General features: G+C 43.3%; 1 protein-coding gene across 2 annotated transcripts; it reads right to left on the minus strand.

Annotated features, from left to right (window-relative positions):
- Positions 1–1,701: 1,701 nt before the first annotated feature.
- ZFYVE1 (zinc finger FYVE-type containing 1) lies at positions 1,702–27,570 on the minus strand. 2 transcript variants are annotated; one of them, XM_063332097.1, is made up of 13 exons: positions 27,145–27,570; positions 26,207–26,405; positions 25,534–26,070; positions 11,409–11,913; positions 9,270–9,484; positions 7,135–7,241; positions 6,088–6,196; positions 5,651–5,748; positions 5,435–5,552; positions 4,884–5,054; positions 3,948–4,128; positions 3,327–3,440; positions 1,702–2,219 (listed from the first exon to the last, which is right to left on the minus strand). In XM_063332097.1, the coding sequence occupies exons 3-13, from the start codon at positions 26,029–26,031 to the stop codon at positions 1,987–1,989; spliced, it is 2,349 nt and encodes a 782-aa protein (XP_063188167.1). In that variant the 5' UTR covers positions 26,032–26,070; positions 26,207–26,405; positions 27,145–27,570; the 3' UTR covers positions 1,702–1,986. The 2 variants fall into 2 exon arrangements, with proteins under 2 accessions (XP_063188167.1, XP_063188168.1); XM_063332098.1 differs by lacking the exon at positions 26,207–26,405.

Raw genomic sequence — 27,570 nt, forward strand, 5'->3', positions numbered from 1 at the left:
TCGCATATACACTAAAAATGTTTATACAATATTTTCCCTTTGACTGAGTAGTAATGCTGGCTGTGACAAGGAAAAAAACTCGGACAAGTTGTTGAAACAGATGCCAAAGATTTTATACAAGGAATGTCATGGCTGCTTTCTCTTTGTGCATTAACATGGTAGTAAAGCTACATGCATAAACGGCACACAGGGCACAGCCTACAAACCAAGAACACGTTGCTCACCCATTAAAAAAATAAAAATACTTTGAAGCACAGAATTATGCTGGATGTGCAGAATGTCTTTTAAGAGAGGATTTCTACCTATTTGTGCCCTCCCTTGGGCAACTATCAGTTTACGGCAGACTTTGCTTACAAAAACATTAGACAGTCCCCAGTAAACTTGGCCAGTATCGAAGGTGTCGTGGAATGTCTTCCAAGTCTACTTCCGTGTGCAGGCTGGATGTAGTGGCGAAGGGGCAATCACTTTGTGAGTATGTTCTTTCAGAGACAAAGTGAGAACCACGTGTTACAAGGAAAAAAATCAGTACGCTTGTTCAGAAGATAAAGTCTTTTATAGCAGTTAATTTAATTGTACAGTCCTAAAACAGGGTGTTGGGCACTCATCTACACAAGAGCACACTTAATAAGCTGGGGAAAAAATACCACAGTTCCAGGACATTGCATCAAATGCCAGCCACTCCCAAGAGGAGACAACCCTCATGTGGTGGAAGAATTCTTGTCTATGTAAGCCAAGAAGGAAGGTTTTTAGGCAGTTCAATCCACGATGGTCTCTTACTTCTTATAACTGGAACCACAACTCCACATTACAAGACAGTGTTAGTTAGGTTAAGTGGTGTTTTTGCTAATAAAATCAGTGAATTCATTGTAGTCCTTTAACAAAAGGATGAAGTCCAGTGAGTGCCAGTTGCTAGGACCAAAGAAGAAAGGTTCCCATTTTCCAGGTGGATGTGTAAGTTCATATTATTAGAAAAAAAGATAAATCTGTGCAGTTTCTATGCAACACATCTGAGAACACAGAGGCTCCATAGACTCCAGGATCACTTAAAAAGTGGGGGGAAAGTCATCACAACCCAAACAACTCAAACTTCATATTTCAGAATTGCCTACATAACTTGTTCTCTTGTTCTGCTCTGGACAAGACTTTTAACTGCAACAAGCTGGCAGAGAAACTTGAGGAAAACCTGAGTACATGAGAACATTGTCAGGGAGAGCAAGACCCTGCTTACATTTTAATCTGGTATTGAAGTTGAAACGGCAAAAGCAGAATGCTTTGCCTTGTGCCATATGATTTGCTTTACCTTTTAGAGCTCTACTGGTCTTTACCAGGGGGTCTATTTCAACTCGACACTTCTTGCACTGCAAGACCACCGCTCATACCACAGTTCGAACAAACTTGCTAACGAATCTCGGTTTAATCTTCCACAGCCAGAAGTACAGCACCTCCAAACGTAGGGTTGGTTGAATTACCAGGTGTAATTCACACATCAACTCTGGAGATTTCCTGGCAGCACAGAGTCCAAACCTTCCTCGCAGGACATTGTGATCAGCAAGATGTTCCAAAAGAAGAATCAGAAGGCCATAAGTCTGATCCAATATAATAAGGAACAACACCATCCATCATTTGAACTAGGAATACTCAAAGCTTAATTAGCCAACCGTATTCTTAATATACTAAATTATACATACATAGAGATATATATAGAGATATATATTTTTTTTAATTGGAATAAAATACACTGAATTTTGGTTTGCTCATTTACAAGGGAGCTCCCTCCCTTCCCCAGTTAATTTGAAATTAAAACCTAGAGGCTGAACATAAGCTCATTCCCAGCGTTCCAAGATGGACATAACACGAGAGGAGGCCAGACACTGGAAACATGCACTCTGGCTGCAACAGGTTAAGAGGTGAAAGGGAGACCATATGTTTTCATTTGTAACCCTGAGAACATAAGGAATTGCAAAGATCTGGAGAAGAGCCTGGGGGTTAAAGGTCACCAGGCTTTTTATTGCAGTTAAAGCAAACTCGGACTGGGTGATCCCATCCACGAGAGGGCACCGCTCTGCGGTCGTGTGAGCACTCGTCACAGAATCCCTGGCCACAGGCCCGACAGTGGTGTTTGGAGAGTTTGATACTGAATTCTTTCCGGCAGTTGTGGCAATGCAGGATTTCATGGTCTGGTACCCAGTATGCAGGTCGGGCAGCATCTTTTACCAGACCTATGGAGGAAGCGAGGTGGGGGGATGAGAAAGAGGGAAAAGAAAATTATCGATGAACATGAGCATGTCAATGTATTCCAGGGGAAGTAATCACACACTGCAAGTCATACCACTGCCATTAAGGGTAAGATGACCTACTGACAGAATACTTCAGTGCAATGGGTAGCCATTTAGGCCATTCTGCCATTCTCCCATGTTCTGCCTCTCTTCAAAGGGATAGATGGTTTCTCCTTAAATGATGGCATCTTCCCTTACTCAGACTCTTCCAGAGGTTAAGACACTTGCTTTTCCCTACATTCAGTTTCAGCTGTGTCCAAAAAAACCACAGTCACCAAACCAAACATTCAGAAACTCATGTGCTATCTGAGCAGAGCGAGGGATTTATCTTGCCTTTCATTGAGTCGGACAACAAATACCCACAAGGGTGACAGCAGCATATGCTGTAGGCAAGGCAGTGGAACGATGATCTGCGCAATGAGTAGGAAGTCAGATCCAGCAACAGAAGATTCAAATGCGAAGTGTTTGCTGACATACCTGAACTGCTACCCAGCACATGAAAGAGCAGCAAACTTTCACTGTACTAAGCTCAGCATTAAACGTCACGTTACTGATCACTCTCCCATCATTACCAACCTGGACAGCTTCAGATTCTCAGCCCTCCCTTGCAGAAGTACCAAGTGCCAGCAGTATCCGTGAACACACTTAAAAGGCACTCAGCATCTCTGGAAGAAAACCAAACCTGATAAAATGCTTTCTAATTGGCCAGTCTTTAGGGAACTCCAACTGGCAGGTCACTGCAGCGATGCATCAGGGGAGCACGAGTTACTCACAGCTCGGTGCAAACAGATTTACACAACAGGGAGAAAAGAGAATGTATGAACTGGAGAAACAACGTGCTGAAAACCAAGAGGAAACATCAAGCAAGAGAGGTGCAGGGGGCTGTAGAACTCTCAGCCAACAGTAGCATCATAGTGGAGGTGCCAGCCTGTCACACAAACTCTTGAAATCTAATCAGAATTTGTGTTCTGTGGAAACAAAAATGCCTCTAGGCATAAAAATAAAAAAAAAATAAAAAAAAAAAATCTATCAGAAGCGAACAGAGCTCACCTAAGGGAATGTCCATGGCTGTCACCACTGCTCCAAGCGTGTTCTGCACAGCTTCCCCCACCTTCCTGGCAATAAGCGTCCCCCCTTCCTCATCTGAAGGCAGCTCAGCCACATCTGCATAACACAAGAGTGAAGGGCTCAACACCTAAGTCCAGTGCCATTCCTGCCAAGTTTCAGTTAATTCGCATTAGCAAAAACAAGCAGCAAACCCAAAAGACAGCTTGGAGCCTCTCCTCAGACTTTATCTCCCACATTCCCAATCTTGGATTGCAGAGTTTTCACTTCCATTTCAGCAATAATGGACAAAATACACAGTCTGCTGAAACCGCAGCATCCCTGCTCTGATACTAGCTCCACATCACCAGCACGTGCCAGAAAAAGATCCAATTAGAAAATAATTTTGTCAGGGGGTCAGATATCTGATAGCTTGTTGCAAGGGTCATCTTCCTGCCGAAAGACATTGAGCTCTTGAGGTTCCCTAGTAAAAACTCTGTGCCAAAGCCCAGTTTGAACAACGTTATCTACACCCAATGAGAATGGTTGCGATCCAGAAACCAGAGACAAAGACTTCAGACTAATGATTGCCCAGGGATAATTCTGTCACAATCAACTCAAGATTACCTAACTGGATGCCCCTGTTTTCATAGCAGTTGTCACACACGCGCACTGGTGCTGGTCCCCAGCCTCGTTCAGGCACTGGACGGGTCTTGGAAGAACAGCCATCACAGAAGCCCTCTCCACAGGCCCGGCAGTGATGTTTAGTGTCGTTATCTTTAAAAGGCATGTTGCACTTATTACAACTCTAATCAGAACAACATAGAAAGAAAAACTGTTAGTTTGATCTTCCTTAATAGAAAAGTAGAGAGCAGAATCCCAGGATGGCAAGACTCAGACTGAAACTGTGAAAAAATACAGTTACACCCAAGACTTGGGTGCTACCAGCCCCACAGCTTTACCCTAGGGAAGTGATTCAGACAGGAATATGTACAGTGGTGACGCCAACAGATTGCTGTGATCCCTTCATTCACAATCAGAAATAATTACAGCCACACCATGGTGGGTATTTGATCTTTGTTGGGGGTAAGAATTCAGAAGACAGTTTTAATTGAAGAAGTATCTGTTTCCTGCAAGACACAGGGAACCCTTTCTTAGTTGAATTGTTGGGGCCAGCCCTTTGCATCTGATACGAAACTAGAGTTTAATCTCTGCACCTATAAAAATAGTACTATCAACTGCAGTAGCCACATTTAAGATGTTGATTCTTTGCTTTGAAGAGCAAGTTCACGCAAGCCAGGATTTTCTGTGATACTGCTGGGAGAGGAGCTCACAAAAAATAGGGAGAAACAGTCTCTTTAGCAGGGTTAGGCAGAGTCTCTCTTTATATTTTCTCTGGCTAAGTCAAGAATGGGAAGAGCTGAAAGCATTTCGGTTTTCTCAAAATTGTAGGAGAAGGGCTTGCTGCAATAAAACAAGAAGCATTTTCAATATGCAAAATGCTGTATTACTTTAAAGGGTGAGGAAAAGGGGTTTTAGCTATGCAAAGCAGCTGCTATTTACCAGGATCTGAGAGTTGGGTCTCCAGTAAGATGGGGCAATCTGGTCTGTCAACCAGGAGGTCACAGCTTTTGTGGGTCCCAGGCTAAGTTCAGATACTGATTGTGCCATGAAATTCATCCCATCCAACAGACGCTGGGCTGCATTGTTGTTGTCTTTCAGAAATCCATCAGTCTGGAATGAAATGGATATTCATTTGAGAACAAAAGCAGGGAAACCTCATTTTTTTTAGATGCAGATGGCTCTGCAACCCACTGCTTCTGTTAAACTGGAGGACAATCAGGAGAAAAAAATTCACCAGCCCTGCTTTGAAACACAGGGGTAGGTTTTAATGGCGTATCATTCACACAAAGTGTTCATAAACTGGCGGCTTAGCCATTTCAAGATAGCTGACAGATGACTGAAGGCCCTTGCAAAGGTTCTTTTCAACAGCAGAGACAGGGACCAGGTGTAATGAAAGCCAATCCATTTTCTCCATCAACGTCCAGAAGAACCAACATAAACATGTGACTGGCTGCACACATACACAAAGACTATCCAGCAACCAGACTTACCCCTGGCCAGACATGCTCAATTTCTGTCCTCACTACAGTGTTCACAGGATCTTGGTTGCCAAACCAGTACTGTCGGCTGCGGTACACCACCCCACAGTTGGGGCACTCAATCACATATCTGCAGAAGAGGAAGACGGTTTACCTCAGTGAGATACTGGAAGTCCAGTGCACCAGGCAGTGTAAAGGCAACAGAGAGATCTTAGCTGCAGTACTCACCCTGACCAGGCATACTTGGCAAGGCCCAGCCAAGGGGAGTCAGTGGAAGCAGAGGTTTTTGGCACCACGCTGACCTCCATCCCTCGTTCGTAACAGGCCTGTAACACAAAGGCTCAATTAAAACTGCATACTTGGGAATCCCAGATTCCAGGTTTGCAGCTGTTTGGCCACATAAAGCATATGATTCGCATACAGTGCTCTCCACAGCAGTTGGGTTCACAATTTAACTAGTAAATGACACAGCATGCAGAGGTGATGACCTCTCCAAGCAAAAATACAAGTTCAATGGGGATCAATTTTTCTTGTCAAGGCCACGAGCACCCCTCCCATTTGAAAAAATGCAAAAAAACCAGGCACATGGCCTGTGATATTCCTCATTTATTGGGCCATCCTTTCCTTCTCCATTCTTCAGACCTTGTCCTCGTGTCAATACTCACCTTGCAAGTGTAGACTCTGTTATCATACTGGTGAGAATATCTGCATCGACTTCTGGATTCATGAGGGACTCCTTCCTTTGCATGGTTCATGCTCTTCTTACAGCCACACCTGATTATGCAAAAGCAAACCATGAGTTGATGCTGTTAGACACGGGACAGGTGTCACCAAGAGTTCATTTATGTTACTATCCTACATTTGTACAGGCATTGTAAGCCCAAACCATTTTCACAACTGTACATACGGCGATGACATCATTTATGTCATTGGAAGGAGGCGTAGCAACTGTTTCACGGTGCAAAGCAGCACAACACAACGGTTCAGCGCAGGAAATGATCACTTTAGCAAATTTAAATTTTGCAGAGAATTTTAGGAAGGCCTAACCAAGCTTGAAAATTGACCAGGACAGAGTTAACACTGCAGCCTTTGCAAGGAGCTGCTAGAAATTCCCTAATGAACATAAAAGAGCAGGAACATAGCACTATATCACACTTGAGAGAAAAAGTTTCCAGAAGCATAATCAGCCATAACACCACACTGCTATAGTAGCTCACTGACTGCCATCTACTGCCCTTCCAGGCTCAATCTTTGGGCTCTTCCTAGAAAGCTATGAGCCAAGCTCCAATGAAACCTGGGGCTCCACTTAGATCTAGTCATTGCCTAGTCACTGAACACAGCCTAGGCCCATGATGTTTAGGTAATAAAAACAGCACGAAAAGTCATCACAGGAAGTTTCAGGGGATTTCTCTAGACACTCCTTTCTTATTGCTCTGTGTGCATTGGGGAAAAGTTATAGGCAGAACAGGGAACAGGTTTGCAGCCATACACAAAAATAGAGTGGGCAAAGAAATGCAGACAGCTGGGCTGCGGCAATAACAGCCGTCCAATTCATGTAAGAGTTGAATTTCAAGCAAATTCTTCCTGGAAGTACTAGCTGATGACAGGTGATGTCAGGTGTCAAGACGTCACAGAAACTTTACGTTCTATGGCTGCAGACCAGGGCAGTACTATCTTCTAGAAAGATGAAGGTGCATTTTTCATCTATTTACCCACAGCTGAGGCACACAGAGGAGCATGTGAAATATTCATCTGGAAAGAAAGAGCTGTGAGCCATCTGGTCATCAGGGATCTCCCCACTGAACCGGTCGCTTAGAGCCTGTGAAACAGAAAAGAATGAACTGATAAGGGACTGAGAGCAATGCAGAAATTTTATGAAAGCTTTTGCAAGCAAAAACATGGGTTCCTCTACTGGAGGGAGAGGCAGAGAGAGAGAGTACAAAGCTAACAAGTAATGTCTTACTAACCTGGAAACAAAGACAAGGATTACAAACCAAGCCCAAAGACAATCTTGCACTTGTAAAGTGACCTGAATGCTTGTAAGAAACTTACTCTTCTCCTCTCCTCCTGCCCCTACTTTGAATTTTATAGTAGAAACGGGTGGTAGAATATTGCATCCACCTCTATGCATACAACCCATGCCCAAAATAGCAGGGTGCTTGCTAAAAGGGCTTTGCGTTATGGAAACCTCCAGAAGGAAACTCAGAGTCATTTCTCATAGTACATGAGGACATGTTCTTTGCCCCTCAGCTCAGAAAGTGCTGCCCTGAGCTTTCCTCTGGCCCCTTGAACAATTGCTCTTCTCTTGTGAAACTGCAAGACTGCGACTAAGAGATTTGTTCCCTTTCCTGGGAGCATCTGTTCTTAGATTAAGTCAGTCCTTAGCCTTGGCACACATAACTTTTTCAGTTCTTTCGGGTTTTTTTTTTTTTTTAAAAAAAAAAAAGTAATCACTGGAACAAAGATGGCTAGGGTTTTTCTTGATGGAGATCTTCAAAGGCATAAGGTCAAACTGAAGTTCTTCCTACAGCTGAGGTTACTATAGTGGCTGCTGGCCTTTCTCCTCCTCCCTTTCCCCTCACAGGGAAGTAGGGGAGGGAGCATATCTGCTGTCTAACAAGGGTTGACTGCACATACACACAGACATGCATGTATCTCTCACCACAGCTTCTCTCAGATAAGATCTCTACCTAGACATCTGATTTCACAGCAAGGAAATTAGCTTTAAGATCTCTTTTAAGCTTGACTGATACTGGCCTATGGCTTCAAACATTAGAGGTAGACATAGATCTCTAGCAAGCTTCGTGTCCTTAGGAAGTGAAGCAAAAAATGGCAATTTGTAGTCAGTAGTGATCTGAACACAGCAAGCACTTTACTGGACATGCATTTAAGCATACTAGCAGCTATATCTGAAACTGGATTACTTGATTCTTGCAATAAAGTCCTAGAAATTAAACTGGAATTAACCACTCCAGCTGTTTTCCCCTTGCTGCCTCTCTACTCCGTAACGCAAGGAACTGTGTACATGCCACCCTGATACTTCCCTCTGTGCTTCAGTCACCTCCAACACAGAGCAGCTGGAATTATCTCTTCCAACAGCTGTGACCAGTGGTAGCAATGTGCAGAAATGTGTAGCACAGACTGCAAGTTTGAAGACTTGAAAACCCCTCTGACATCCCAGCAAGGTGAACTTTCTAAGAAAAATCACCAGCTGCTCCTGCACCTCCAATTCCTTTTCATCAGCCTTCTTGTGATCTGATGCTGCACCTCTGAAATGATACATCATTTGGCTTGATCCCATCTTGTTTCCTAGCTACTAACACATGTCCTTCCTCCTTTTTGCCTCCTAGCCCTTGGGTTACACTACACCCAAGTGCTAGGTTTTGCCAACCATTAACTCCCTCCAAGTCTCTTCTTGCATTCCCTCCCCCTGTGCTGAGGCCATCCTCAGGTCTTTAGGAATTTCACTAATAACTCCTTCTGGGCCTCCTCTTTGTAAATCACTGTCATTAAGTGCTTGTCACTCACAAGATCCGTTTTTTTTGTTTTCTTCCCCAGTCAGTTTCTTCACAGCTCAGTTTTCTGATTTTGTTCCATTTTCCTCTTCAACTTTTCTTGACCTTTCAGGATCTTTGCTAAGGTGTTTGTTTGTTTTAAAGTAAAAAAAACTATCCAGCCTATCTGGCTGTTACACAAAAATCATCATTGTCATGGAAGACTCACTTTATGTCCAGACATCTGCGAGTCTGCGTCACTGGTTCACATGCTCCACCTTTATTAGCTGCAACTGATAGTTACTAGCGATAGTGATAAAAATCAAGATTGTGATGAACTCTTCTCCACTTACTTTTAGTGCTTTGTAGATAACCCCAGGCTGTCTAGGTGACCGAGTGGTATTGTTCTCCAGCTGCTGCTCCACAGCTCGTCTAAGTCCAGAGAAATCTGTTGGAGGATTGTATGTCCTTGTTCCCTTGTAGTGGATTGAGCTGAAAGCCTCAGGAAAACAGCTTAGCTTCCGAAACCGATCCTGAATGAGCTTCTCAGGAACCTCAGAAGGATGATCTATATATAAGAGTATCAGTACAAGAGTATAAACAACTGATTGTTTAAAATAATACTTAAATTGTGCAGTGCTTTCATATACAACACAGCGCTAGTTTTCCTAATTAACACTTCTAATACATCTGGAATGCAGTTACCATTATATTGTACAAGAAGGAAAAAGAAATAACGTGTTTCCAAAAGCAGTCTCTGTTTTTTAATACACAACTTTAGATTCTAATACAAAGTTCCATAGGTAAAACCAGAAACATCTATGTTTGTAAATACAGATATCCAGAAAAAGCAGCAATTTATGACACAACATAAGGAAATTCCTTGCCAGCACACTTTTTAGTTCTTCTCACCAGACCATAACTTAGTATAGCTAGTCCTAGGACCTGATAAGTGGAGGACATGAACTTTACATGGGCTGCTTATTCTCCACGCCAACCCTGTAGCAAGGAAGACCGAGCCTCTATCAACCCTTCGTACACAGTGAAGCACTTCAGAACTGGGCACATCAGGTCAGGCTCCATACAGCTGACCACATTCTTCTGCCTGCTTCCAAGCACCTGCCGTACATTTCAGAATAAGGCAGATCCCTTCTTCCCTGCCCTAAAACTACATAAACACGCTTATCTCAATTACCCATTGAGACAGATGGTTACAGCTTGCTGCAAATCCACATGCTAAGAGCTTTCCTTCCCATTCCTACCATCATCAGAAGTGATCATAATAATATAACTTTTTTACTACCCTGACTTTGCACATAGGTGCAACTATCATTATGCGTCACTAAATCCAACTTGCTGAAACAGCAAATTTCAATAACTATATGAAACCGCATTGCTAATCGGCAAATTGATATGTAAGAAAAGGAACTGCCTTGGCAGGTAAGTTAAAAGTAATTAAGAAGTCACCCTAATAATAACCAGAAGCTTCTATTAGCTCAACACATCACTAGTTAGAAAAGTCAAAATGAGAATATGGGCCAGCAGGGAGCTGCTGTGGTATTACACAGCAGAAGACTCCCAGGTGTTCACAGACAGTAGGACTGAGCCTCAGCTGCTGCAGGCCCTTCATTAGGGCTCTTGCTCATCAAAGCATCCGAGATGTACAGAATGAAGAAAGGTTTCATCATGCCTTCTGAAAAATGGAAAAAAATGGGCCCAGGAGAAGAAATTTAGATCCCTGTATAGTCAAAACCAAAATGTGCCATGACTTCCAGAGGACAGTGCATTTCACTTAGATATACAAATAAATTACACAATTTAAATATGCATAATCCAGTATGACACAAGTTAAAAGTACTGATGAAGAACACTGAAAGTGATGGGAATAATAGTGCATCAGGCCTGCTGCTTCAGACATATCAGATACTTGCACAGAGAAAAGTGTTGTCAAACCATCAGCTCTGTGCCACCACAACCTCTATCCCAACCTCAGAACAATGTTGGTCCACAGAATTTAAAAAAAAAATAAATAGGGTGAGGGTACTGTAAGTATTGCAGTTCATCAATTTCATTACTCTTGCTCATCCTAGTTTCTACATAGAGTTTTATTTTAGGTTTTTTGCAACAGGATACTCCATATACCTGCCAAAATCCCAGGGGTGTCTCAGTTTTCACCTTCGTCTGACATATCACTCATACTCATGATCTTGTACAACAACCCCTCCCATGGCTGGCAGAACTCACATCATGACTAGTCAGTGCCGATGTCCAGCAGGCTAAGAGGATTATTCTAGCTGATCTGGGGTAGTCAGATAGCCATCAGGGAATGCTCTGCTATTTCCATAGCCTGGCTTCCAGACTGGAACAAGTGAGAGCAAAACCCAAACCACATCTTTTACATAGTAGCAAAGAATGCTGAATATTCAATGCAACTTGATAATTTATAGAGAGCGTTTAGCACATTGCAATTCAATTTCTTACTGCCTACTCACCAGAGCCCAGTAGCTTGGTGTACACAGTCTCGTGAAAGATGATGACACCTGGACCCAAAGTTGACAGAGGAACATCTAGGCCACAACGGGCTGTGGTAGCTTTTAGCTCCTTGGTGAAATGTTTTAAATAAGCCTCCGAGGCATCACCAAGGAATTTGAAGAGATCATTGTGGAGCCTGTCAGCACGAGTACGGTAGATGACAAGGTCAGAGATGGCCAGGACCTTCAGCAGCAGCCGTGTTCTCTGGCTCAGGTTCACAGTGGCCCCCAGGAGGCCCTCTGTATCAATTACGACCACTTTGCGGACAGGGTCGTAGGCTGCCCAGACTCCAACTGTGCAAGACTCTTGGGCTGGAGACGTCTTGAAGACTTCCCGGCCATAGAAGAAAGTGTGGTTAAGGGTGTGAGACTTGCCATCCCCTGTGTTCCCAAAGATGGACACTACCTTTAGATGCTGATCAGGACTGCAGTCCAGTTTCTTAATAAAGTCTTCTTCATTCCTTACCTTCCAAAAAAAAAAAAAAAGTTATAACCATGCAATTAGAGTAAACAAGACTGAAAACACAGCTGGCTTCAGGATTCCTCAGATTAACGAGAGGAAATTTGAAGAGGAAGTAATCACTAAGTTTCTGAAGCACCAAGAAGTCCAAAGCAAAATATTAGAAAGCGGTTTTGTAATGCATACACATCAGTGGGATTTAGGCTGTTCCAGTAGCTGGTTTGGAAGTGATGTCTCACTGTGATTACCATCTAGTGAAACCTCTTGTACCTCAACCCATTCCCTGAGGCGGTCCTTTCAGAGAAGGGAACACAACCCCACTTCCAAGTCTGCCAGAACAGCTACTGAGAGCATGGCAGACACTCCCAGTAGCATTAGTCCCCTGGCAAACATCCAAATTCAGATGCAAAACAGGGGAGTGCTTTTGTCACCTTACCTTGCCTCATCCATGGAGGCTGAGCACCTGTTTAGGGAGAAAAAGCTCATCTGTGCAGCTGTGATGCATCTATCCACAGCTGGGGGCTCTCAGACACAGCCTGTCTCACTCCTACTGCTCTCCAGCTGACAGATCCTTCAACTGGAAGGACGGGCAGAGAAGAAGGTGGCAAAGTCATGCACTGGAGTCAGATGGTTGAAGCAGGTCAAACTGGCTTTTACAGAAGTGCCACAACTACCTCAATAATCCATTTCATAATTTACTGTATTGTGCTTTCATTTAAAAAATAAACAAACAAAAAAAGCCCCACAAACAAAATAGACACACAGAAAACCAAAACAGACTAGACAGACTTCAGCAGGTTACTTCTCTTTGGTTTCACATAAATTAAATGACAAGCACCACGCTATTTAGGTTAGAGAATAGGGCATTTTCTGTTCAAATACTAGAGCAACGTGGAACAGATAAATAAGCAACGGAACAGGTCAGGGCTCTGTACAAGAGCCTGTCTTGCTTTTGTTGCAGAATAGTGCCTTGGCTTTCAAAGGTTTCATGCTTCTGGAAATGGTTGTTTATCATTTGTTTTTTCTTCTAACAGGTTTTTTCCACGTGTTACATGACAGGGAAGAATGTGACAGAGGCACTTTTTGGGAAGGATTAAATCCACCTCCTCCGTCACACTTCCCTCCTCAAGGAATCCCCATCAGCTGAAAGATGCAGGGCTTCCATGGCCTCTCACTTGCCGCTCAGCTTCTGGAAGCTCCTTGGCTATTTTCCCCCCACCACGAGTACAGTTGGAAGGTCTCACGATACACAATCCACAGAGGCCATAAGGTAATAAATGGTTTCTTTGAACAAGTTTATTCTTAGATCAGCAAATTAGTTTAAGGCTCAGCGAGCCCCATTTGCTCTGGTCAAATCTATCAGCAGTACCTAGACTTTGAAGGAAAATAAAAAACAGACAGTGTGCCAAAAAAATAAGAAATAACCAGTGTGACAGATTATGGTTAGGAACAGCGTTCAGAAAGAAAAACTGTGGGCTGTGGGGCTGCAGTAACTTCTCATGGATTCAAAGCATTTAGGGCAGCCTCACAGTGTGGAAGAAAACAGGAAACAGAAATCAAAATGCTCTCAACAAAACATTTTCTGGTGTCTGTGGGAGACCATCAAGATACACTCAAGTTACAGGTGCAGAAGAAAGGGTCTGCTTTTTCGGTAGCTGTGATTATTAGCTTGTCATCAGGAATTTAGTTTAGATGACAGATGCAGTTTCTCCGAGTGTCTCTGGAGATGTCTCTGGGCACGAAAGGAAGTTCTTGGTTCACGGGATAGCTCCTAGAAACCATTCACAAATTTGATCATGTGTATGTAAGCAAAAAAAGGAATATGATGATTTATTCTCCAGATTGTTTTGGTTTTAACTCCCACCTCCCAAACTTCTTATATAAAGGTGGCAAGCCCTCTTTTTGCCAGAATCTGTGGTTATGCATTCCATAGACAGCATAAAGAAATACCAGTCTTCAAACAGCTGCTTAAGTATTGGCAAGACAACTAATAACTAAGGGCTTTTAGGCAGCACTCATTATTATTCTGGTACCAGTTTGGGAGCGTTTGTGGAAGGGGCTGAGTCAGTAATGTCGGAAGACACAAAGGACAATAGGGACCCCAAGGATAAGGATAGCTCTGCAATGCATTCCCACCAGTAAGAAACAGGAGTCAACTCACACAAACTCCTCTGCAGCTGAAATTCTCCCTGGCTGAGCTACTGCAAATGTCCACACCATCAGCCGTCTTTCACATTCAATGTACTTGAACAACTGCTGATGACAGGGCAACTTACTGGGGGAAGAAGAGCTGGATTGCTGAGCCAGACAGAAGAAAAATTGGTTGCAGATTAATAATCCAGATCACTCCAGCAGAAAAGTTATGCTGAATATCAAATCAGACACCCAAAGCACGGAGCTGTTACCCCCTTGTAAGGCTGCAGGGTCTTTCAGACTTCCTTGCAGAACAGAACTCAGGAGTGATTCGGACAAGCAAGTCACCCAGGAGCACAAGAATGCACTCAAGTCCAGCTAGTCCAACACTGTGTCTCACAGGACTCAGTAATGGGTGAGAAAGAACTTAAACATGAAAAAAGTAAATGTCTCTTAGCATGCTTTACCAGCTCTCAGTGGTCAGATGTCAAAGGACTTCCCGAACCGTGGTTGCATCTAGATGCTCATGTTTGGTAAAGAATCAGTAGACCTATCCCCTAGGAGGTTGCCTAACCCCTTTGTGAACCTAGTCATAGTTCTGGATCCTGCAACATCCTGTTAATACAACCAAAAAAACACCCCTTCCTTTTGTTGAATATGCTTGTATGTCATTGGATGTTCCTTGCTCTTGTGCATTTGTCTTCTTCAGTCACTACTGAGCACAGGGATGATACTCTCAAAGAACCATCCACAGCAATCCCCCTATCAGTAGTCAAATTTACTTCCCTTGCGCATGTTCCTTTAAGACATTTAAAGTCAGAGTGGGTATAATAAGTGAAGTACTAATCCCCATTGGACTCAAGTCCCACTTCTCCGTTTTGCTTCTCATCTCTAAAGAGATTTGCATGGTACCACCTTCTGCTGCATGTGCAAAGCGCTCATGTTTCCATAGGTGTGTCCACTCCCATGTTGCCCAAGAGCTCCACATCTCTGACATGAACAGCAGAGGGTAAATATGAAATCTTCCTTAAATTGCATAGCAATATCAATTAAGAATGAAAACTTTGTATGTCTAACCTAAGAGAAGAGGCATACCTCTCCAGCCCCTTCTTTATTTTGCCATTTACACTTTTGTGTAATAGCTCTTAGAAGAAGATTCCCGTCTAGAAAGAATAGTCTTTATCATAGGTTAGAATCCTGGTTAGCTTTCTTTTGTAGTTTTAACTACATTTCTGTGAGCAACTGTCATCCAGTCGTCCCCCCCCCAGTCAATCCACCCAAGCTGAGCTGAACTGAAAGTGAAGGTCTTCAGCAGGAAAAAAAAGAGAACTTTACAGCTAAAGTCCTCTTTACAGAGGACACAAAAATTCATACCATGCTGCTGTGGAACACATCTAGATCTGAAGCCTCCTTGTCACCCATACTTGGAAATCTATTATACCTAACATAACAAGTTTCCTACATTTGAGCCATAATAAAAGTAGAACTGTTTAGGAAGAGACAAGAAACAAGAACTGCTAAAATGACATTCCTGCCTATGAATTTCTTGGAAACAATGTTATTAAAACAATAACATGTTAAAAACTTAGGAACAAAACCCATAAAATAGAACGGAGTTTCCAATGACCTGTACTTGTACAGCTTTAAATCTGTCTCCAGGCAAAACAAACACATTAAGAGAATCAGACATTTTTACCACAGTTTTCTCCTTTTAAAACATTTTATGAACGCTTTAAGGTTTGCTAATATTCATGGAAGCAGTGCACAAAGCAGAGCTGTGCCACGACGACACAATAGCTCAAAACAAAGATCAAGAGTGCTTGGCATAGTATTCATCAGAGTGCCTTCATTTGCTAGTCTTACACTGTCATTTTGACTTACATTGGTACTTTTGTTGTTGCATTTGGAAATCTTACTCTTTGCTTGACCTGATTTTAACAGAGTATTTTTAATAACTAAAATAAATACATTTTCTGCAATTAAGAAAGATGCTGTCATATAAATAATTAAATTTATGAGTCACTAGACTTGTCTGACAACCAGCACACGACAATATTTTCTGATACACATCCACTATATCAATAAAGAGGATACAAATTTAACACACTTTTCAATGAATGGAAAAATAACCTACAAGATTTGTAACAGCCTATCCAAATATATACCAGCATAAAATTGCAAACATCTGAAACAAATCAGTCTTCAAGTAAAAGCAGTCAAAACAATGGAAAAAAATATACTAATTTCCCTTAAAGCATTACTTAATACTGGCAATGCAAGCAATTCTGCTCACAGTTTAGAAAACATTTAAAATAATGCTTACAAGAATTCAAACTAACAGCTGAAATCAGAGGGAGAAACAGCAAAGCAAGCCAAAACAAGATCTGCAACCTTTTAAGCAGCCCTGAACTTCTAAAACACAAAACTGAGACAATTTTAGGTAACTGATCTTAAGGACAAAGTATCATATCAATCATTAAACCTGGAAACAGATCTGTCAGATCTGCCCACCTCAACACAGACTAGTTCTTTATGACACAACTTCTAAATTTTGGCAGTTGTGTTTTAACTCTAAAAAACTGAGTTCCTATCCTGAGGCAGATTCATACAAAATTTGTACGGGTGCATACCTAAAGCTCCAGCTCCTACCGTGAGGTCATTACATCAGAATTTCAATGTACATTAAAACAAACAAGATTGAAACCTATAAAGCAGATTTCTTCCTTTCACTACAGCCTATGAGACAAATCTCAGAAGAATAACCTGCACCAGGGTACAGCGCTGCCACCAAAATTCACATCTCTGCAGAGCTCCTCAACCGCTCCTGGAAAGGCAGTGCAGGAATGCAACGAAATGCAGCTGGCTTACCCCAGCAACTCAAGTGCAATAGGTTAAAAGCAGCTGGAAAAACAGGTTAAAAAAAGCAGTTGGAAGTTCCTTGGTTTTGCCCCAGGAGAAACTTTTGTTCACAAATGTTTCTTGCTACCAAGTGCGAAAAAGCTCCCTGTGAGGAAGAGAAACGCTCTGCTATAAAACCCATGATGTCAGTAGAGTCACGAGAGGAGCTCTAGACTATCAAAATTCAAACCCTGTTCCCACTAAGATCATAGAATAATTCAGGCTGGAAGGGATTTCAGGAGGTCATTACTCCCTCCTAGCTTTTAGAGGCCTCCAAACAGGAGGAGATTTTGATCATAAGCAGGTGCTCAAGAAGAATCAAGGCTGACTTTTTAGCCCAAGCAGCTCTAGTTTCCTACCTTAGTTTTTCTCCTATACCTTTTCTTCTGCATGACTTCCTATGGAAAATGTCATTTATGTCATTACTCAAGTCTTCCACATATGACTTAACCATAGACATATTTGACAGAGAAATAAGTGCCTCTAAAACATGAATTTCCTAGAAGTTTGATGACAATAAACAGCAGAGTAGAAAAGAAAGACTCTACTAACCTCTCCAAGCAAAAAGCTTGTCTCTTGTCCACTCCACACTGCCACCGAGATACAGTACTAAGCTGAGCAGTCATGCCCATACCTGCTAACCAGTAAGCATGCTGGCTGCTGCATGATAGCACACATACTGCTTCTTACCCAAAAAGACAGACGGTGTGGATAAGCATTGGATAACAGGAGCCAGACATCTCCAAAATTAGACTTCATTAATTCTACTGCTCAAAGAGTTACTTGTTGCTATGTAAAGATTTTACAGTAGCTTGGGAGAGTTTTCCCAAAAGGGCTGTGTCAATGGATTAGTTTATAAACTTGCATATGTCATGACAGTAGTTACAGTCTGGTATTCAGGAGTAAGTTATTAATCATTGACCCAGCAAACACTTAAATATACTTATCATTACTATCCTCAGTAATCTCCTAGACTTCAGCCAAGCTGACAGCAGACATCAGCATTCTCAGGATTGGAGCGCTACAGAGCCTCAAGCCCAAATTGAGTGACCTGACACCGGATGCAGGGAGGGCAAAATAGAGAAGGGGGACAGACAGACACACCCTGAGGATTTAATGTTAGATTCCAACACTCCTCCTCAGCGTCAGCTAGTTTTGGTCTTATTCCCCACACTGGGTGCAGGTGTGGCTCAACCAAAGGAAAGCATCTGTATTAGGGGTGTTTTCTAAGCTGAAGGTTTTTATACCTGCTTACTTGCCTTCACTGCAGTACCACCTATGGGTTCTGTTGAGATTTGTTCTATTAGGCTCTGTACACACCCATGAAAATTGCATCCCTGAACTGAGTATCTTTTTCAGACCAAAGTTATCCCGTTCCTTCCCACAGCTCTAACAAAGAAATTCAGGGATTCTATTTTCATAGGTTTGTACAAGCCTAACAGAATGAGTCTCAACAGGACCCACAGGTCCCTGCAATGAAGGGTGGAGGCTGCCCATGTCTGAAGCCCACATCTATCTATTACACAACTCTTTCCTGAAAGGGACAGATAAGAGTTAAATCCTGCTTAACAACCCTACCCAAAGAGAGAGACCCTATTTCAAAGGTTTTAAAACAGTGGTAGAAAAAACTTAAGGGGATGGGAGGTAATCCAATTTGATTGGACTCCTCCCTAAATCAAGAGGCAATATTGACTGAATTACTGCTGTTATCAAATTAGTTACCTTTGTAGATGACAGATCAGTTATATGAAACCCCTGAAAGCAGAAGTAAGACTAGACAGCTCACTAACCTGTTTGCTAGCTGAAAAACTACTTTTGAAAGAACTCAAAATTAATAAAGACTTCAAGGTAAATGCAATTGCTGCAGAAATAACACTAATTTAATAGCGTCATCTAACTCCTGAAGAAAACAGTAAACAATGAAGCAGAAAGTATTATTCCATATCCTAAGTACCTTTCAAGTTCTCCACAGACATTAATCTGGCCACACAGCTACCCGTTACCACCCGAATGTCACAGCTGTAGCAGCAGCAAAGATCACATCCAGGTGAAGAAACTTGCCCAGAAGACAGCAAGTCAGTGAGCAAGTTCATGCTGTAAGTACTAGTCTTCCTCAATACTAAGGGTAACTAGATTACCTGTGTGGACACTACTTCATACCACTGTCCTTGTTAGAGGGGCATTTACAAACTTACTTGTATTATAGTTCCAGTCTTCCTAGAAAATAGTTACTCTGGTTATTTTCCCAGTTACAGGGTGTTTTGACAGGCAGGGCAAAGGACTGTGAAACTTCTGCCTTTACGTGCTCCTGAAGCAAGGCATTAACAACACAGGTAGAAAAAGTAGGTGTACTGCAGCAACACCTGACCCCTGCAAAAGGGAGAAAGTGGAGGAGATGGAAAGGATAGAAGGGCTGGAGGGCAGCAAGCTGCCAGTGCCTTTTCCTTTCTTGAATGCACCTGAAAGCACTAGCATCCTGCTGGCGGCACCCAGGAGCCCAAAAGGATTCACTGGATAAATGCAGAGAGAGGTACAGCAGGGGAAGCACTAGAACACCCCCCCACCAACCCTATTTAGTTCAGAAACTCCTCAAATCAAACAGTGGGTAATTCCAGAGTGGCTTGCCATCAGCTTCTCTCACCCATGACATGCTCTCCTTTGCCTCCACACCTGCACTCATTTCAGTATACGGACAAAAGAAACAGCAAGCAAGCAAGAGGTTCGACTTTAATTACGCCCCAGGAGAGATGCATCACGAAGAATGTGCAAGAGCAGTTCCAGGGAAAAGCAATATTTAGAAGTGGCTATGTTCAAATCAGCTAGGAGTCAGTCTGAGACTGTTAAAGGAGCTGTGCATTTGTTGGATGGATGGCTCCTCCCCCATCTTCTAAAAATATTCTTCAAAATACTGGTATATGTCCAGTGGAAGAAAGAACACTCCCAACCAGCAATTGCTAAGTAGTTTTTCTACTACTTCATTCCAAGGACAGAAAAACAATGCACTTTAATGTAGGAGAGGGAACTGCAAAACTGATAACAGATAGGGATAGGAGGAATACTGAAAAATAGCAAAGTAATAAGGAAAAACTTCCTGGAGTGTAGGACAGCAAACTCCCAAAAAATACTTTGGCAAGAAAACCTCTCTGAAGTATAGAGAGGAGGAAAACTCATCAATAATACAGCAACAGTGACGAGGGAAAAAAAATTACATATCCTGATACAACAGATCACACTGACCTAAAAAACTTGGATCCTTCTACACTACTTCTTCCTCCTTTACATGCATGGCAAATATACCAGCTGTGACTCTTCAGTTTACAGGATACAGACTAAAATTCCCAGAAACTTACAGCTGACTGTACTGCCCTAAAGCACAAAACAAAAATATTCCCCCAATAACAAATCAAGCAAGAGTGACATAAAAACTAGTACTATTTGCTAGACAAATGCTTTTCTACCAGAGGCAAGCACTAAGACTTAAGAGATTGTGATCTTCTCTTAGATCTTAGCTTGCATTGACTGACAAAGAATACTTGCCTAGAAAAAGCATTCTTAGTGACTCTCTATTCTCTCGTGCCTAGACTTTGGGCAGGCTCAAATGAGTAGGTAATAAGCAAAAATCACAGCACTTTCATCAGGTTTACAGTGGGAGTGAGAAAAGCAAAGCAACTAGCATCCCTAAAGAGGTATCACTCTGTATTCTGTAATTTTTTAACAAGAGGGGACAGAAGAGGACACATGGACTGCTATGCTATTAGAGGATGGTTATTTAATGATTGTATAAAATGGTGTGCATTTAAATAAGGGCTATGGGTCATTCTGTGTCATCTAAACTGACTGTAAAGCATTACATAGATCCTGCTCAGTATTTGCTGAGGGGAAGAGCTTAATCCTTTAGATATCTAATGCTGCTAGCAGGAGTAGGAAGAACTCAAGGAATGGGGCTGGATTTAGGAAATTAGATGTCTATTGGCAAAACAAAAAGACCCTGCTAACTGAAGAAAGGGGGTTCATAGCGGGTATCTCAGGGGAGACCCAATAATAAACGTATGCTCCTTCTTCCACATAAAATTAAACTGCTGGGGATATTATTATTTTTGTGACTAGCTAAAGGAAAAGCTTTTTTTCTTCCCATTTCCTTTGTAAAACAGGCTACAAAGTCAGTACCTTTTATTTTTCTTTGCAACCCAGAGATAGGGTAATTCCTTGTGACAGAGATAGTTTCTGGTCAAAGATCAGTGAACTCTAAGGCAGACTAAATCAAGCATGTCCCCTAACTTCTGAGGTCAATGAAAGGCTTTCTCTGCTTCTATAAAATATATGTGCTAAGTCCTTCATTAGGCCTTTCGAAAAAGCGTTATCGTAGAAGCCACTAGTGACACTACAACCAAGTTCTGATCCTATAGTAAGAACTCAACATCTGTTCCCCAAGATAAAAATATCAAATTGTTGTTATGCGTTGTTAAGCATTTCTTCTTCCCCCACCTCAGAAGTAGTAGTAGAGTTCACTGTACAACCAATTCCTAACTCTCTCCTTTATGCTGAAGGGCTCCATTGCAAAGGTGTGTAAGGACAAAGCAAAAATGGATAATACTGTTCCAGAAACTGCATAAATGTAAGTACAAGAGACAGATGTGTAAAAGTTCAAGAGACAGTGACACAATATCAGGACTCAAAACAATTATCCTAACCTGACTCATGTTTTTGTTGTTGCGTTTTGCTGTGTTTTTCTTAATAGATCCATGAGCATAAGGGAGTTTTAAAAAAAGATCAGTTAATTGATTCTGTAAGTTCTTAAGGGAAAGGCCTCCTGTGTGCAAGGGGCAGCACTAGTGACAGCATAGTGATGCTTGTTTGAAAATTCAGCAAGTTAGGGATAAGAAAGGAAAGCTGACATCTTGATAGAGCAGATCAGCAGATTCAGTTGAGGGATTTACATGCATAAAAAAAAAAGACAGCACACAGTTTGAGTCTAACATGGCAAAGAGATGTGGAAGACGAGAGCAGTGACAAGACCAAAGCAACTGGCTGAGGAAGTAATCCCCACAATATCACTCACAGTAGAGATGAGCAAGGAAGAGAGACTATGTCAGAGCCAATTAACAAACAGATGCTGCGGTTATCAAGAACAATTTTATTAAGTCTCAGCTTTAGATATACAATAGATAAGGGCAAAAGTTTAATACTGTGTAAAGCGAAACTGCACAAAAAACCAGCCTGAGAAAAAGGACCTAGAATGGGATCTAAACTGCAGGTGATGCCCATTTGTAAAACATGGACAAGATTCGTTTTCTCATAGAAGAGGTCAGTAAGGTCTTGTGAGGGGTGATAAGTCCTGGAAGAAGGAAAGGAAAGTTTGTGCTTTGGGTCAAGATGGCCAGGGACTAACTCACAAGAGTCACAAAGCATCACGCTGTGTGTTGTGTGAGACAGGTAGGGTTGGACTCCATGAGGAACAACCTCCTTCTCTGGTTCTTCCACAGACTTGGAGCACAATCCTGGATTTAACCTTTAGCAGCATTTGCTTAACATGAGATAACCAATCTCTTTTTGAGGTGCTCAGATATAGTGCTGTTATGATGAACATCACAGAGAAGTTTGCATTTCACAGATAGGAACTTAAGCTACCATCAACACACAACTGCTTCATAAGTGCAGGTTTAAAATGGGATCTTTCCTGACTAAGTGGATTTGAAACATGCACAAGAAGTCCTCAGCTTTCCGAGCTTATGGTTATGTCTACAAAGCACAAAAAGCTCCAAACTAGCTTTGAGCAGGCCAGCACATCTGTGCAACATGGCACAAAGACAATTATGCAGATCTCAGAATTATCATAGCTGTATCACTGCAGTGCTGAGCCCAAGCTGAGAATCTCCACCTCTCAGCTAAACTAATTTGTTCAGGCACAGCTCCTTATGGATTAATGTACATTTCTTCTGACTCTGGAACCAGCTCAGTCATTGCTTACACGCTATAAACGTCCTTCAGTTAGAGCTACCACCTCCAAGAAGCCAACAGGAACAATGAGATGAAATAAAACAACTTGAGCTTAACAACTCCAAGTTCCAAACAAAAGCAGAAAAGAAATCTCTTTGCCTTGTGTTCCCATCTCTTTGAATCTCTTGCAAGTTAAAGGTTTGTAAGCACGTATATATCACCAAGTATCTCGGATCCATCGCATTTGCTCAGTAGTATAACTAGTTCTGCCTAATTTTGTAGGACTAGCATTTAACATTGCTATGGCAGACTCTTCCACTAATAGAAAAATCAGCAATTTCTTCTTATTTCCTAACTAATGCAACAATCTTCAAGTTCCAAAGGTCAGAAAACAGACGGTTAAAGATAGCTGGACTCCATGATTCTAATAGATCCTTCTCCTGTCTGCTCAAACTTAAAAAGTCACACACCCTCAAACCCCCAATCTCCACACTTCAGGTTATTACAGTTTTGGCATTTTTGGACAAAAAGTTGGTTTAAATAATCTTGCTAATGACAAGCACAAAAGAAAAGACTAAGGATCACTTTCCTACAGCTAAACCAGCTGTTCAGTATTATCAAGAGCAAAAGATGCTACAGAAGATGTCCTGAGAGTTAGCTAGTCATCCGACAGCCCTCTCTAAATAAAGGTCCTCATGCTCACTAGGAGAAACATCACCATAATAGCAAGCTCTCTTTAAGTTCCAGCTGCCGGAAAATATTTCAATTGAAAACTCTCAAACTGCTTTGAGACTGGCTGCGAGATGTCATGTAAGTATTCAGCTATGAGGAAGAGAAGACCACTCCAGATGGAAGAGCTCTGATTCAACATCTTGGAAGTTAAGCAAGCTCATTTTTAGAGAGCTTTTTCAGCCCTCTTCTGATCAAATTGCTATGATCTGATAAAGGACCATTGCTGTCCCAATAAGGAACTTGGCTTTATTGCCCATGACATTTAAATAGCCATGCACTTGCTTGCAAGAGGCAGCCAAAAGTCTGCCTCAATAAGACTTACAGATTCACAAGGATAACTTAAAATGGTGCAATCACACACAGCCGTGGCTTGCTGTTCTAAGCAAGCGGCTTAGAACAGGACAGCCCTGTTCTAAGGCATTTCAGAGCTTGCTATAGTGTCTTGGTGAAGATTATTGAAAAGTCTGCATCTTACAATAACAGTTGCATCTGCCATGCATTTCAAAGAAATGCGTGTGCGCTTTGGGGAGGCATACAAACTTAGGACTCCTACTACACCTGAAACTCAGTCACTCATTTTACAGTCACTGGTGCCCTGCAGTGTTTTCAATGTCAGTGAATCATAAGGACTGTACCATTCCTCCTTTTCCACTCCAAAAGCCAGGAGAATTTGTCAGCCAGTACACCTGAACTGACCAAAATGCAATCCAAGTATCTTGCATCTATTCTATGCTATAGTGTAATTAGAGTGTACATACATATATACACACATACTCTTCTATAGCATAGAATAGGTGCTTCTATAGCATAGAAAAGATACTTGGGTCACATTTCCTTGCAATGCATGGTAGATGTGTTGACTGTTACTATGATGGATACAAATAACTAATCTACCAACAATCAAGACATCATCACAATTCTTTTTACCGCCAGTAACATGAACATGTTAAGTTAGAGCAACAAGATACTGAGTCTTCAGGTGACTACACATTTTCTTTAAGTGCCTCCTGAACAAGATTTAACACGAAGGATGCAATCTAGAAGACAGAAGATGAAGCTGAATTTTTAGTTGTGTAACTAACCTGCTCTGTGACTTTCACACATTGCTGTTTTTACATATGTAAAGTCCTTATGCTCACCAAATGTAAGGGCCAACAGAAAAGTTAATTAACTGCATATATTGAATGCTAGACCCTCTAAAACAATGCATCCTGAGAGGCTGTTCCTATTCAACTAGTCTTTCTATCATTACTACCAGCAGGCCTACCCTAAATTGATGGCCAATTTCCCCCTCTTTCAGCAAAAGGTTATCTTGGAATAATATTTGTGACAGCAATATAGCTTAACCATGGTGTCAGTAGGACTTGGATGGCACACTTTGGACCCTTATTTCTGCTTTATCCCATTCCTAAAAATCAGATAGATTTACTGATGCTAAAGGAGGGTAGCAGGGGGCTATAGACTTGCATTAGCACTGCTTGGTACAGTGCCCACTCCTAGTCATACGGTAAGAGATTGGCCGCCAGAACTCCCATTTGCAGGATATCTACTGCAACCCTCTCGGTTCAGTTTTGTTCAGGAATGATCAGCATCCTGCACAGACAGCTCTTATCTTAGTTGCGTGTGTCTCAGTACAGAGCCAATTCTTTCGTCAGCTTCACTTACCAAGCCTCTTAGAGGAGGCTCTTGCCACACACAAGGTTTTAATGAACTTGACCTTTTGAGGAACTCATGAGCAAGGCCAAGGCCGCTCCAAGGCACTGTGTCTTTTTGGCCCAAGATACTCACTCGGTGCCACTTAACTAATTTTGTTACCATTGCTGCCAGTTACACTTCAAGTATTAATGATGCATCACAGCAGCCTGTTGGGACCAAGATAGAAACAAAAGGATCTCGCCTGTTCAAACAAACTACAGCAGTTCTTACCTGAATCTCCTCAGTTTCATCCACCAAGAGGAAACTCACAACTTTCTCTGTCATCTTCCTTCTCTTGGTCTCCTCATCCATCCCCTCCTCCTCTTGCTGCTCTTGGGCTTTGCCAGCATGGTACACGGTGACAGGGTGCTTCCTTCTGTTCCCCCCAGCATGTGTTCTCTTCTGACACTCCACACAGAGGTTGATTTTGCACACCTGGCACCTCACCGCTGCTATCTGCCTCGAGCCCGTCATACTGGCGTGCATTATGTTCCCATTGGCACCTTTGCAGGAGTCACAGTACGGGACATGGCCGGGTCTGATACGGGTCCGTTCATGGTTCCGTAACCTTTCTGGCTGATGCAGCTCTTCTTCACAACGCTGGCACTGTAGGCTCCTGCACTCGTCACACTCAAAGATTGCTTCATCTGTCCCACTGCAAACATAGCTTTCCTGGCACAGGAGTGTCGTGTTCTGTCCCTTCTCTGCAGTTTGTGTGTGGGCGCTCATCTTCAGATTTCTTTAAAGCAACGTTTTTGCCTCCTGTTTCTGTTTTGAACAATGGTATTTGTAAGAGTCAGCTGCAAAATTAGTATTTTCTCAGGGGAAAGAAACACAACAGGAATTCTGTCCACACTTAATTTTAAATAATGAATAGATGTTTCTACAACATTCATACACTGACCTGCCTCCCCCGAAGAGTCTTGTTAAACGCAGATGAAGTTTCCTTTGTCCAAAATAAACTTAAACAATGTAGCTGGTTTCATGTATTGTTATACCCGAACGCTGGTATACATTCTTTCTCTGCTTAGCTGTACAATGTATTTTCAGCGATGGGAAAAACCCCAGCCTGGTGTACTTCAGCAGACAGGGCAAGTATTTCCCTGGAGCAGAGCACGGAGAGAGACAGTTGGTGACACAGAGGCAAAAAAGGCATCAAAAAGGCACAAGTGCACATACATGTACGTGCACAGAGAGGACTGTGTCAATACTAGAAAATTCTCCACTTTCGCTCCCCGGCTAAGCCCCTCCTTCAGAGTTCGCAGTATTTATGTGCTGGGAATTTCCTGATGTGCTCCGCCAGATAAACAGAAATCCGCTCTCTTTTGTGCGCTCCTTCGAGCGGCGCCGGGTAACGATCGCTACCGCGGCCCGGCTGACGGACGACGGGTTTCCTCCCTCCCTCCCTTCTTCCCTCTCTCCCTCCCTCCCTTCTTCCCTCTCTCCCTCCCTCCCTTCTTCCCTCTCTCCCTCCCTCCCTCCTGGACCCCAGCTGCCGAGGCCGGCCCCCGCAGCCAGCGCCGGCTGAGGGCAGCCTGCGCACCCAGCCGCCTTTGTCTCGACCCGCTGCCCGCCGCCTGCGCGGGGCTCCGGCCCTGCCTCCCCCTCCCCAGCGCCCCGCTCCGGGCTGACCCTCTGGTTTCGCAGACCGGCTGCGAGGGAGGGAGCGATGGCCGGGGCCGGCGGCCCAGGCAGCGCTGCCCCGCGGCGTCCGCCACTTGTGGCTGGGCCGCCCCCGGGCTGGCCTCGGAGTTGGGGGGGGGGGGGGGGGAAGGGGGCGGCGGGTGGCCCCCTGCCACACGGCCGCCCTTACGTAAGGCCGGTGCCCGCTCCCGCACCTACCTGGGGGCTGCGCCCAGCGCGGCGCCCTCTGATGCCGAGCAGCAGCAGGGGAGGACGGGGGAACCCCCCCGCCTTCCTCCCGCCCGGCGGCGGCGGCGGGCGGGGAAACAAAGCCGGCGGGGCGCCGCGAGCCGGGCTATTGTTTACCAGCCGGCGGCCACCGTTCTTCCCCTTCCTCCCGCCGGCACCCGGTGACTAAGGAGTCGGGTCCCGGCCGCGGCTTCCTCCTCCTCCCCTCCCCCGCCGCGCCCCGGGGGGGTGTCCCGGTTCTCCACCCCAGAGGCCGGGGCGGCGACCCGACCATGCAGGCGAGGCGCCCGGCAGGGCAGGACCCGCCGCCCTCCGCCCTCTCCCCTCGTTGTCAGCCGGGATCAGCTGACCGCGGGCAACTTCAGGGTTATTTTCTCACGGCGGAGACGGGAAGGC

This window comes from Chroicocephalus ridibundus, chromosome 4, assembly GCF_963924245.1.
Source record: "Chroicocephalus ridibundus chromosome 4, bChrRid1.1, whole genome shotgun sequence".
In the NCBI taxonomy this organism is placed as follows: Eukaryota; Metazoa; Chordata; class Aves; order Charadriiformes; family Laridae; genus Chroicocephalus; species Chroicocephalus ridibundus.